Raw genomic sequence first — 11,548 nt, 5'->3', positions numbered from 1 at the left:
TGGAAGAAGAAGCACCACAGACGCCTCCCACTCAAATCTGAGCGACAATTCAAAGGAATCATCCCGTTGACCAGATTTTGGGTGATATAAGCAAGGGAGTAACTACTCGCTCTAGATTAGCTAATTTTTGTGAGCATTACTCGTTTGTCTCTTCTATTGAGCCTTTCAGGGTAGAAGAGGCCTTGCTAGATCCAGACTGGGTGTTGGCCATGCAGGAAGAGCTCAATAACTTCAAGCGAAATGAAGTTTGGACCCTGGAGCCACGTCCAAAGCAAAACGTTGTGGGAACCAAGTGGGTGTTCCGCAACAAGCAAGACGAGCACGGAGTGGTGATAAGGAACAAGGCTCGACTTGTGGCAAAAGGTTATGCCCAAGTCGCAGGTTTGGATTTCGAGGAGACTTTTGCTCCTGTGGCTAAGCTAGAGTCTATTCGCATTCTATTAGCCTATGCCGCTCACTATTTCTTCAGGTTGTTCCAAATGGATGTGAAGAGCGCTTTCCTCAACGGGCCAATCAAGGAGGAGGTGTACGTAGAGCAACCCCCTGGCTTTGAGGATGAACGGTACCCCGACCACGTGTGTAAGCTCTCTAAGGCGCTCTATGGACTTAAGCAAGCCACAAGAGCATGGTATGAATGCCTTAGAGATTTTCTAATTGCTAATGCTTTCAAGGTTGGGAAAGCCGATCCAACCCTTTTCACTAAGACTTGTGATGGTGATCTATTTTTGTTCTCAATTGCATTGATGTTGCACTTCTATTTGTTGCTTTTTGATGTGTTGGCATAAATCACCAAAAAGGGGAGATTGAAAGGGAAATGTGCCATTGGGCCATTTCTAGTATATTTTGGTGATTAAGTGCCCAACACATATTGAGTGAGTAATTATATGCCAAATAATGGATGAAGTGCAAATCAACAAGAAGGTATGGTTCTAGACTTAGTACATTGGCTTTTGTGTACTAATATATTTGTCTAAGTGCTAAAATCAGGAAAAGAAAAGGAATGGAAAAGAGTTGGCTGTGTACAGCCAACTGCTGCTCAGTCTGGGTGCACCGGACTGTCCGGTGCGCCAGGCTGGGCTCTGGCGAATTGGCCACTCTCGAGAATTCGTCGGCGGCGTACGGCTATAATTCACCGGACTGTCCGGTGGTGCACCGGACTGTCCGGTGAACCAACGGCCGCCAGCGCAACGGTCGGCCGCCGAATCCGCGGGCGACGCATGGCCCGCTTCAACGGTCGGCAGGGGGCACCGGACTGTCCGGTGTGCACCGGACAGTGTCCGGTGTGCCAACTGCCGCAATTCTGCAACGGTCGGCTGTGCCATTTTAGGAAGGAGATCCGCACCGGACTGTCCGGTGCGCCACCCGATAGAAGGCAAGAATTGCCTTCCAAGAATGCCTCCAACGGCTCCTAGCTGTCTTGGGGCTATAAAAGGGACCCCTAGGCGCATGGAGGAGACACCCAAGCATACTTTGAGCATTTTAAATCTTCCACACTCCGTCTCCGCGCACTTTATTGATTTTCTTAGTGATTTGAGCTCCGTTCTAGTGGTGAACTTGTTGCGATTCATTCGAGCTCAAGTCTTGGCTGTGTGTGTGCGTATTGCTGCGGATTTGTGTGTGTTGCTTCCCTCCCTTACTCTAGTGCTTTCACTTTGATCTTTGTTATAAGGGCGAGAGACTCCAAGTTGTGGAGATTCCTCGCAAACGGGAAAGAGTATAAGAAAGAAAACAACTGTGGTATTCAAGTGGATCATTGGATCACATGAAAGGAGTTGAGTGCAACCCCCGTCCATTGGGACGCCACAACGTGGAGTAGGAAAGTGTTATACTTGGCCGAACCACGGGATAAATCATCGTTTCTCTTGTGCTTGTTTTCTTTGTGACCATTGTGTTTCACAAGAGCTCGGTCCTTAGCCACTTAATTCCATTGTGCTAACACTTAACCAAGTTTTGTGGCTATAAGTTTAAGTTTTTACAGGATCACCTATTCACCCCCCTCCTCTAGGTGCTCTCAAACGTTCGGCGTACAACTTTCAAGTATGTTTTAATGAGTGATGAACTCTACCGCTGAACAGTCAACGACGTCCTGCTTAAATGCTTTGTCCCAGGTGATGCTATATTAGCCATGGCCGAAGTACATGAAGGGATTTGTGGTACCCATCAATCGGCTCCAAAGATGAAGTGGTTGTTGCGAAGTGTCTGGTTTCTATTGGCCTAACATGATATTTGATTGTTTCAAGTACTACAAAGGATGACAAGTATGCCAAAAATTCAGCAACTTACATTTGGTCCCTGCAGCCGAATTACATCCTATCATCAAGCCTTGGCCTTTTCAGAGGATGGGGATTGGACTTTATAGGAGAGATTCATCCTTCATCATCAAAAGGGCATCGGTTTTGTTAGTTGCCACTGACTACTTCACTAAATGGACTGAAGCCATTGCTCTGAAGAACATGACACACAGGAAGGTAATTGAGTTAATAACTGAGCATATTATTCATAGATTCGGCATTCCCCATACTTTGACTACAGACCAAGGGGCTTCTTTTATGTCAAAGGAGGTACGTGAGTTTGCTAAATTATATAGAATTAAGTTACTCAATTCATCTCCGTATTATGCTCAGGCCAATGGATAGGCCGAGTCTAGTAATAGGACATTGATTAGCCTGAGAAGATATCTGATCATCCTAAGCATTGGTATAGGATTTTGTCCGAAACTTTATGGGCTCATAGAATATCTAAACACCGTGCTACTAAAGTATCTCCATTTGAGCTTGTCTATGGGCAGGAAGCAGTGTTACTTGTAGAGATAAGTTTAAATGATGTCAGGTTCGCCAAGCAAAATAATCTGACTGTCGGCGATTATTATAATTCAATGATGGACAATATTGATGAAGTGACCGACAAGAGAGTGACAACCTTAGGAGAAATAGAAAAGGACAAGATCATGGTCGCCAAAGCTTACAACAAGAAGGCCAAGGCTAAATCGTTCCAGGTAGGGGACCTTGTATGGAAGACTGTCCTGCCTCTGACGATTAAAGACCGGAAGTTTGGGAAGTGGTCGCCAAGCTGGGAAGGCCCTTACAGAGTCACGCAGGTGATGTCCGGTAACGCCTACTTGTTGCAAACATTACAAGACAAAGACTTGTCCAAGGCGTTAAACGGGCGTTTTCTCAAGCAGTATCATCCTAGTATGTGGCAAGATGCCTAAGGAAACCGATGTGATCGCATCGTGTTAGTTGCTTTTGGTTCGCTCAGCTCCGCCAAACGGTAGGGGGCATATATTGGGCGCCAAATTAGGCGGCCGGACGGTCCAGCCCTGGGGCCGGACGGTCCACACTGGTGGTCCGGACGATCCGCGCGCGCGGAGAGCCAATTAGGGTTCCGAGTTTCTTGCTATAGTTGTTAGCTAAATTCGCGGAATTAGCCTGGGAGATTAGTGTGTAACGGGTCCAATCCCCCCTCCTCTATAAATATAGAGGAATACAGCCGATTAATCATCAACAATCAAATCAATAATCAGTTTATCTCTCGTTTTTACCTTAGGCATTAGGAGTAGTTCTAGTTTAGTTCTAGTTTAGCCTCTCAATCCCCAAATTCTTCGCTTCTCTTCGACTCTACGTCGATTAGAGATGACTAGGTCGGCCTGCTGACCCTAGACAACACCTAGAATCTCTCCTCCCCAACGGGGTCCCTCCCGAGAGCGAGATTCAGGCGCCTTCGGCGAACTCCGCCGCCCCTGCGCACGCGCGAACCGTCCGGCCTATAGGCTCGGACCGTCTGGCCCGTCAGGTAGGGAATCCTAGCCCTGCTCCAAGTCGCGGACCGTCCGGCCCCTGGCCGCGGACTGTCCGTGCCTGTGCAGAGAGCACCACCGCCGGTTCTCAACGCAGTGATTGGCGTCCGGATCGGCGCCAACAATATGTATTGAAATTCTGGATGAATCTGATGTGTATGAAATATGTTATGTTGTGAATTATGGGTATTAACAAAAAACAGAGAGAGTTTTGAGCACCCTAGAGTTTGGACCACCCGAGATATTCTGGATGAATCGGATATACGGATGCTCGTAGGCCGTCGAATATAATCTTGTTATGTCTAACGACCCGTATGCAGACCGTTAGACATAACGTTGTGGGCCCACCGGTCGCTGTCACGGTCGTCCCGGTTGAGGCCATGTTTGGTTCCTTTAGCCACCTGGCTGAAGTACCCTGTTTGGTTTCAATAATTAAACCTAATTAAAGCATATTAATTACTATGCATAAAGACTGCATTACCCCTATTAATAGGGCACATGAAAGAAGGGGGAGTGCAGATGCATTAAAAATGTCACTTTAGTCACTTTTAGTTACCCTCAAAGGACTAAAGTTTAGGAGGTAGCATTTAGTCATTTAGTCACCTGTTTGATATTTTAATGACTTAAAGTGACCAAAATTTAGTTATTAAACTTTAGTCACCCTAAACCAAATAGAGCCTTATTTAACTATCGATGTCACATGTCGGCTGTCTGATGGCTGTCGTTAGATATAGGTAGTGTTTGGTTGAAGAGCCAAGTAGAACGGAACCGTTCTGTCCCAGTTTTGTTGTTGTTTGGTTACAAAGTAACTAGAACGGAATGGCTCCAATTAGGGAATATTCTCCTCAGATCCGGAACCATTCCGCTCCAAAAAATCAATGGGACGGAGCCGCTTGTTGGAACTTGCTCTCAGTCGCAAGGGGGCCAACAAGAGTGAACCGTGATGACAACAGGGTTACGTGCTGGAAGGCAATAGCTCTGTTAATCTGGCCTCCCACGGGCACTGTGCAGGGGTATTTATAGGTACCTTCAATCCCGCTCCATTCCAATCCCGCTCCCACAGTCACGCTTCGTTCCGTTCACTCTGCAACCAAACAAAAAACAGAACCGCTCCATTCCAGATTACCAAACACAGAATAGAGCGGCTCCGTTCTTAGAATTAGGGATGGAACGGCTCCGTTCTACTTGGCTCCTCAACCAAACACTACATATAATCTTATTTTCAATCTTTTAGAATCGATGGACCCTTGCCGTTAGACATAAGACCTAAACCGTTAAAAATAGGGAATGTTTGATGAGATAGTGCTCATGTCCGACGGGTGCAACTAAGCTTTTCCAGTTCCAACCACAATACCTGTGTATAGGAGTATATTCATATTCATGTTTATGTTCAATGACATTAAAACAGATTGACACTACATAAAATGCATCGAAAGTAACTACCGAAGCCTGCAAACAACGTCAGACGTTTGTGATAGGCCCACGAAACCAGAACCGGGCGTGGAGCACCCACGCGACGAGGCTGAGCACCAGCACGCCGCCGACGGCCACCGGCGTGTAGTTGAAGGTGTCCTTGGCGACGGGGTACGCCACCGGCAGGCAGAAGAGCACGGTGACGAGGGCCACCCATAGCACGGCCACCGAGCCGACAGCGATGCCGCATCTCCCGAGGTGAAATGGCCCTGGGACGAACGACTTCCTCGCCGTCGTCACGCGGAAGAAGATGGGCAGCGCGTAGGCGATGTAGAGACCCAGCGTCGCGATGGACACCATGGCCTGGAACGCCACCTGGCTCCCCAGCGACTGCATGTGCACAGATGTGAGTAGTGCGAGCAGTTGAGAAGCTGAGGAGATGAAAGAGCTTTCGCATCGCATGCATGCACACCGTGAGTGCCATGACGAACGCCACGGACACAGAGAGCCAGACGACGTTGAAGGGCACCTCCTGCTTGTTCACCCGGTACCAAAGGTGCGAGAACGGCATCGCCCCGTCCCTGGAGAAGGCGTAGCCCATCCTGGAGTTGCTGGTGACGCAGGCGGTGCCGCAGAGGAAGACGGCGACGGCGATGATGACTAAGCAGGCGATGCCGCCGGCGCCGGTGCCGTATCTCCGGCGGAATGTGTCGTACAGGGCCTGAGCAATGGCGTACCCGCCGGCGTCGTTGCCGGTGTCCAGCAGGTACGGGATGTCAGTGACCACCGACGTGAGAGCCAGCAGGTAAACCCACCCGAACACGCTGGAAAGAGCGACCGAGTACACGATCCCCATCGGCCCGCTCCAGTCCGCCTTCTTCGTCTCCTCCGTCTGCAATATATAATCGACCGACCGTGCTCGTTCAGTTGAGATGGACACATCAGCGCAGCGGCGTCCATGCAGACGAGGGCGGGCGTGTTCAGTGGTCACCATGTGAGCCGACGTGTCGTAGCCAATGCTGGAGTACTGGCTCATGAGCAGCCCGACGGCGAGGATGTAGGCCTTGCTGTGGATGCCCATGCCGTTGTCGGTGTTGAGGTGGGTGAAGACGAACTCGGCGCTCGCCCTCTCCTTGGCAACCGACGGGACCAGGATGACGAGGACGAACACGCCCGCGACGTTCCACAAGGCTCCGAGCTGTCCGAACCAGGAGAGCCACTGGATGTGCAGGCTGTTGATGAGGCCGTGCACGACGAGGATGGCGGTGTAGATGGCAAGCACGACGTACTTGGAGGCGAGGTAGCCGCCGCCGTTGGCCCCACCGGTGCTCAGCAGGATGATCACCTGGATCAGCTGCGCCAGCGAGAAGTCCACGCTCGTGGTGCACGCCCACTGCGGGTGCACGTACGGCGATTTGATCAATCAGAGTCCTGATGAGATGACATGACACTAGTACGCTTATGACTGCACTGCAGCTGCATCTGCAGATGAAGGTTATTGATCCTCTTTTTGCAAAAAGAAAAAAGAAAAGAAAAGAAAAAGGAGGAAACAAAGAAAGAAGAAGATTCTTGGATCCTGTGAAGTTGGAGGGAGAATGTTGTGTATACCTGCCCCACGATGTTGAACCTGCAGAACAGTATAGAAGATAAACTTGATTAGACTACTGGAAACATGATTGGGAAGACGCGCCATGTCGTCATCCATGGCATCATGGTGAAAACAACAGAATTAAACAAGACGCTTTAGTTTCAAAAGATAGATATTTCTGAATCTGATAATCTGCTGCTGTTTTATTATTATTATTATTATTATTGAAACGAATCGAATCTTACGGTCTGTTGTTATCTGGCGCGAGATTGCGGAGGGAGCTAAAGTTGTAGTAGTCTATAGTACTATTTGATTACTATAAAAAATATATATGTTTGCGAAGAGGAGGAAGAAGGTACCATACCATCCGGTGACCCAGGAGGCAAGTGGAGCCCATTCGTTGCCGGCGAGCTTGGCGCTCCAGTAGTAGAGGCCGCCGGAGGTCGGGTAGGCGGAGCAGATCTCCGCCATGGACAGCGCCACGCAGCCGTTGAAGGTCGCCACGACGAGCCAGCCCAGCGTCATGGACGCCGGCCCGCCGTAGCGCAGCCCGGTGTTGTAGGTCGTCGTCACGCCCGTCAGCACGGAGATGATGGCGAAGGAGAAGGCGAAGTTGGAAACAACGCTAGAAATATACACATATATATAGGTAGAGGGTAGGAGCTCGATCAGCAGAGGCAGCTAGCGGCGGCGCGGCAAAGAAATAACGAACGAACGAACGAGCTGAGACTGGAGGAGGAGCGTTGCACCGGCAGCGCGCACGTACGAGAGGCCGCGCTTGAGCTCCTGCTTGTACCCCAGCTGCTGCAGCCGCGCCCGGTCTGCGTCGGCGGCGGCCGGGGCGGCGACGGGAAGCTCGCCGCCGCCGACGGTGCCCATCTCTCTGATCCGGCCGGGGCGTGCGCGCTACAGTCCGACAGGATGAATGTGAATGAGGAGACGTAGGATGTGTTTGGTTGTCTGGCCCAGCCTGAGCCTGGTCCAGTAAGAGGACCAGGCTCAGAAGAGCCCGGATGTACCGAGCCAACAAAGACTGTTTGGTTGCCTGGTCCAAATAAACCAGGCTCATATTATACATTGTTTGGTTCCCTTTTTTTTAGCTTGGCTCAATTAGGTGGGTTGTCGACAGTTTTCTTCTGTACAATGAAGCTCCCGCCAAATTTTAAAATTTTAAACGCTACTACACAAATTACAATAGATTTGAACTAAAAATATAATCACAGATTACACACAGAAATTATCACAGATTGCACAAATTACAATAGATTTGAACTAAAAATATAATCACAGATTACACACAGAAATTATCACAGATTGCACAGATTACAACAGAAATTATCACAGATTGCACAGATTACAACAGAAATTATCACAGATTGCACAGATTACAACAGAAATTATCACAGATTGCACAGATTACACAGATTTGAACTAAAATTACAACAGAAATTATCACAGATTGCACAGATTACACACAGAACACTTGGTCCTTCAAGATGAACAGAACACCTCCTGAAACTGGGAGAGCACAACTGAACCACCACACACTTTGCACAGAACAAACAGGAACACCACACACTTTGCACAGAATAAACTGGGAGAGCACAACTGAACAGTCAGAATCCACTTTGCACAACTGAACAGTAAGAACAAACAGGAACTGAACATAAGAACAGGAACCAACACACTTTGCACAGAAATAAGAACCAAGCTCAGGACTTTCAAGATGAACTGAACACTTGGTCCTTCAAGATGAACAGAAGAAGCACTTTGCACAGAAACTAGGTTCACTTTGCACAGAAGCACTTTGAACAGAAGAACCAAGCTCCATAAACATCACTATACCAGAAATTATACCAGAAACTGACTGTGTCCCCTTGATCAACAGTCAGTGTTCAATATAAACAGTCAGTGTAAACACCATAAACAGTCACTGGTTATCATCACTGGTTGGACATAAACAGGGAAGTCAACAACTCCATAAACAGTCAGTGTATAGTTTTCCGCAGAAATTATTATATAGATCACATAAATTGCCTCAGAAATTATTATCAATTACAATCACTTGATCAACCCATGAGAGTAAATACAATAAATTGCCTCAGATTTGTATGAATAAACACCTCATTTGACCATACATGGGAAAACATAGGGCAGATGGAGAAATCAGATTAAAGGATAGAGTATGTTTGGTTGCCTGACCCAAAATAAAACCAAGAGCAAGGAAAACAAAGCAGTAAGTCAAACTCCCATGAATGGTCATCAGTCAAACATATTTCATCATAGGCAAAATTCACAAAATGAGCAAGGAAAACAAAGCACCAAGTCATACTCCCTTGATTGATCATCATTATAAAACATATCATCATAGGCAAGTAAAGGCAACAGTTAAATATAAAATCATCACAGACCAAAGTCTCAGAATTATTAATTATCATCCACAGTTCCAGATTCAGTGTCATAGGCATAGAGCAAAGTATTAGGCGTATATCAAAGTACTACGCATCGAGCAAGGTGCTTGGACATAGGACTGGTCTGGCATCATAGACATAGGACTGGTCTGCTCAAATCTTTGCAAGGTGCTGCCTTAGCCAAAGCACACGGTGTTTAGGCTCCATCTTCACAAGGTGTTTACCAGCACCAGCACCACTATGAGAAGGGCTGGCACCAGCAGAACCAGAGGCAGTAGCACCAGTACCAACAAGACATGGTTCTTCAGATGCACCAGCACCTTCAGTGATATCCGAGATGGTGCCAAGGGGCTCATTTGAGGCCATGGCATACTTGCCAGTAGCCTGCCCAGCTCCAAATATAATTTGCATCTGCACATAGTTTTCAATTGGCACATTGAGGAATTCAGCATCCTTTGGGTTGTCTTTTGTATGGCCCAGCAGGTGTTCATCATCAAGGATGATTGTGAATGTATTCTCATCCCAATGAGCACCGCTTAGGTCCTTGAGCCTACAAACCCTGATCCATTTTTGACGCCACTTCCTCAAATGATTGTAGACCTGGGTTCCTGTGACTTCTTGGCCACTGAATTCAGTCAGTGCCTTGGCAACAGAGTTGACATGGACCTCCTTGAACCCTTTATCCGTTTTTACTCCTTGCCCGACCAAGTCTGCAAACTTCCTGAGGATAAAGCCTGACATCACAGGGGTCCAGCGCATGGCAGTCCTTGAGGTACTACCAGCAGCAACTTGCTCAACTTCCATAGTCTATATAAAATTGAAGTCAAGAGAAGAGGTAATGAAATGGCATCATAGCATAGGACCAGTTTTCTCAGCATATAAAAAAATAATTAAGCTTCAAAGCAGAAAGTAATTTCTCTCAGCATATAAAATTAATTAAGTTCCAGAAAAAACATCACTGCAGATCACAATTTCTCTCAGCATATAAAAATAATTAAGTTCCACAAAAAACATCACTGCAGATCACAATTTCTCTCAGCATATAAAAATAATTAAGTTCCACAAAAAACATCACTGCAGATCACAATTTCTCTCAGATTGTAAGGCTGATAACAAAAACATCACTGCAGATTACAATGTTTCTTAGAAGAAAACCACAAAGAAATTACACACGGCTAGACCCCCTATGCTGCCACATTTGAGTTGATATAGCATCTCTTTGTTGGGTCCAAGTTTGGTTATCATGAACTGCATCAATGGCACCTTCCACATTGGCAATGTTTGGAGCCCAAGTGTTTTCCGAAGGAAAATGTGAATCCAGCCCATATCTAAGAATCCAGTTGTGAAGGATGGTGCATGCTAACACAAGCTTAACTTGTGTCGGATATGGATGAAAAGGCTTGTTGTATAGAATCTTGAATCTATTCTTCAAGGCACCGAAAGCTCTCTCAATTGTTACTCGGAGGGAAGAATGCCTTAGATTGAAGAGTTCTCTTGGATTGAGTGGATGATTTCCTCCACCAAATTCTCTTAGATGATATCTTGTGCTACGGTATGGAGGTAGAAATCCAGGTCTAACAGCATAACCAGCGTCAACTAAATAGAATTTTCCTAGTTCAAAGAATTCTAGTTAGTTTGATTGTGAAGTAATTTAAAAGCATATTCAAACATGTTATGGAATTACCTGGTGGCACAATGAGGCCATCAGATCTTTCCAATGCATCCGATAGAATCAAGGCATCATGAGCTGAACCTTCCCAGCCAGCAAGAACATAGGTAAATCTCAAATCAAAATCAACAGCTGCTAGAACATTTTGTGTCGTTGTGTGCTTTCTACCCATGAAGGCTGCTCTCATTGAACTAGGAACCCTAGCCAATACATGTGTGCCATCAATGGCACCAACGCAATCCTAAATGTTTAAGTTAAAATTATTAAAACAAAGACAATACTAACATATTTCAATTAAATGGTTATTGTGCAATCCTAAATGGAATGGAAAGTACCTTGAAGTACGGGTACCATCTTCTACTAACATGAATTTTGGGATGGACAGAGGTGGAAGGAGGGGTGATCATCTCAGTGCGTAGCTCACCAATTGCACTTAACACCTCGTGAAAATATCTACTAATAGTCTCAGTAGATCTTCGGAAGGTGAATTTGAGAACCCTAAACCTTTGATTATGACCAACAACATGTAGAAACATTGCAACTTGTTCTTCTACAGAACTGTGAATACTATCCCTTAGCAAGTGTCGAGACCGAAACAAACCACAAAGCTCAAAGAAAGGGACCTTAGACATTCTAAGCAGCTCCACACATTGGATATCATCAGATTCATA

At 46.6% G+C, this 11,548-nt stretch overlaps 1 protein-coding gene across 2 annotated transcripts; it reads right to left on the bottom strand.

The window, feature by feature from the left end:
* Window positions 1–5,130: 5,130 nt before the first annotated feature.
* Window positions 5,131–7,755, bottom strand: LOC100279939 (uncharacterized). 2 transcript variants are annotated; one of them, NM_001320481.1, is made up of 6 exons: window positions 7,564–7,755; window positions 7,162–7,422; window positions 6,818–6,836; window positions 6,201–6,602; window positions 5,682–6,101; window positions 5,158–5,599 (listed from the first exon to the last, which is right to left on the bottom strand). In NM_001320481.1, the coding sequence occupies exons 1-6, from the start codon at window positions 7,674–7,676 to the stop codon at window positions 5,258–5,260; spliced, it is 1,557 nt and encodes a 518-aa protein (NP_001307410.1). In that variant the 5' UTR covers window positions 7,677–7,755; the 3' UTR covers window positions 5,158–5,257. The 2 variants fall into 2 exon arrangements, with proteins under 2 accessions (XP_008672733.1, NP_001307410.1); XM_008674511.2 differs by having other exon boundaries at window positions 5,131–6,101.
* Between the last annotated feature and the right edge of the window lie 3,793 nt (window positions 7,756–11,548).

The sequence above is a fragment of the Zea mays genome, chromosome 3 (genome assembly GCF_902167145.1).
Source record: "Zea mays cultivar B73 chromosome 3, Zm-B73-REFERENCE-NAM-5.0, whole genome shotgun sequence".
NCBI classification, from domain to species: Eukaryota; Viridiplantae; Streptophyta; class Magnoliopsida; order Poales; family Poaceae; genus Zea; species Zea mays.
The sequence above is the reverse complement of the archived record's forward strand: the minus strand, read 5'-3'. Positions and strand labels throughout refer to the sequence as shown.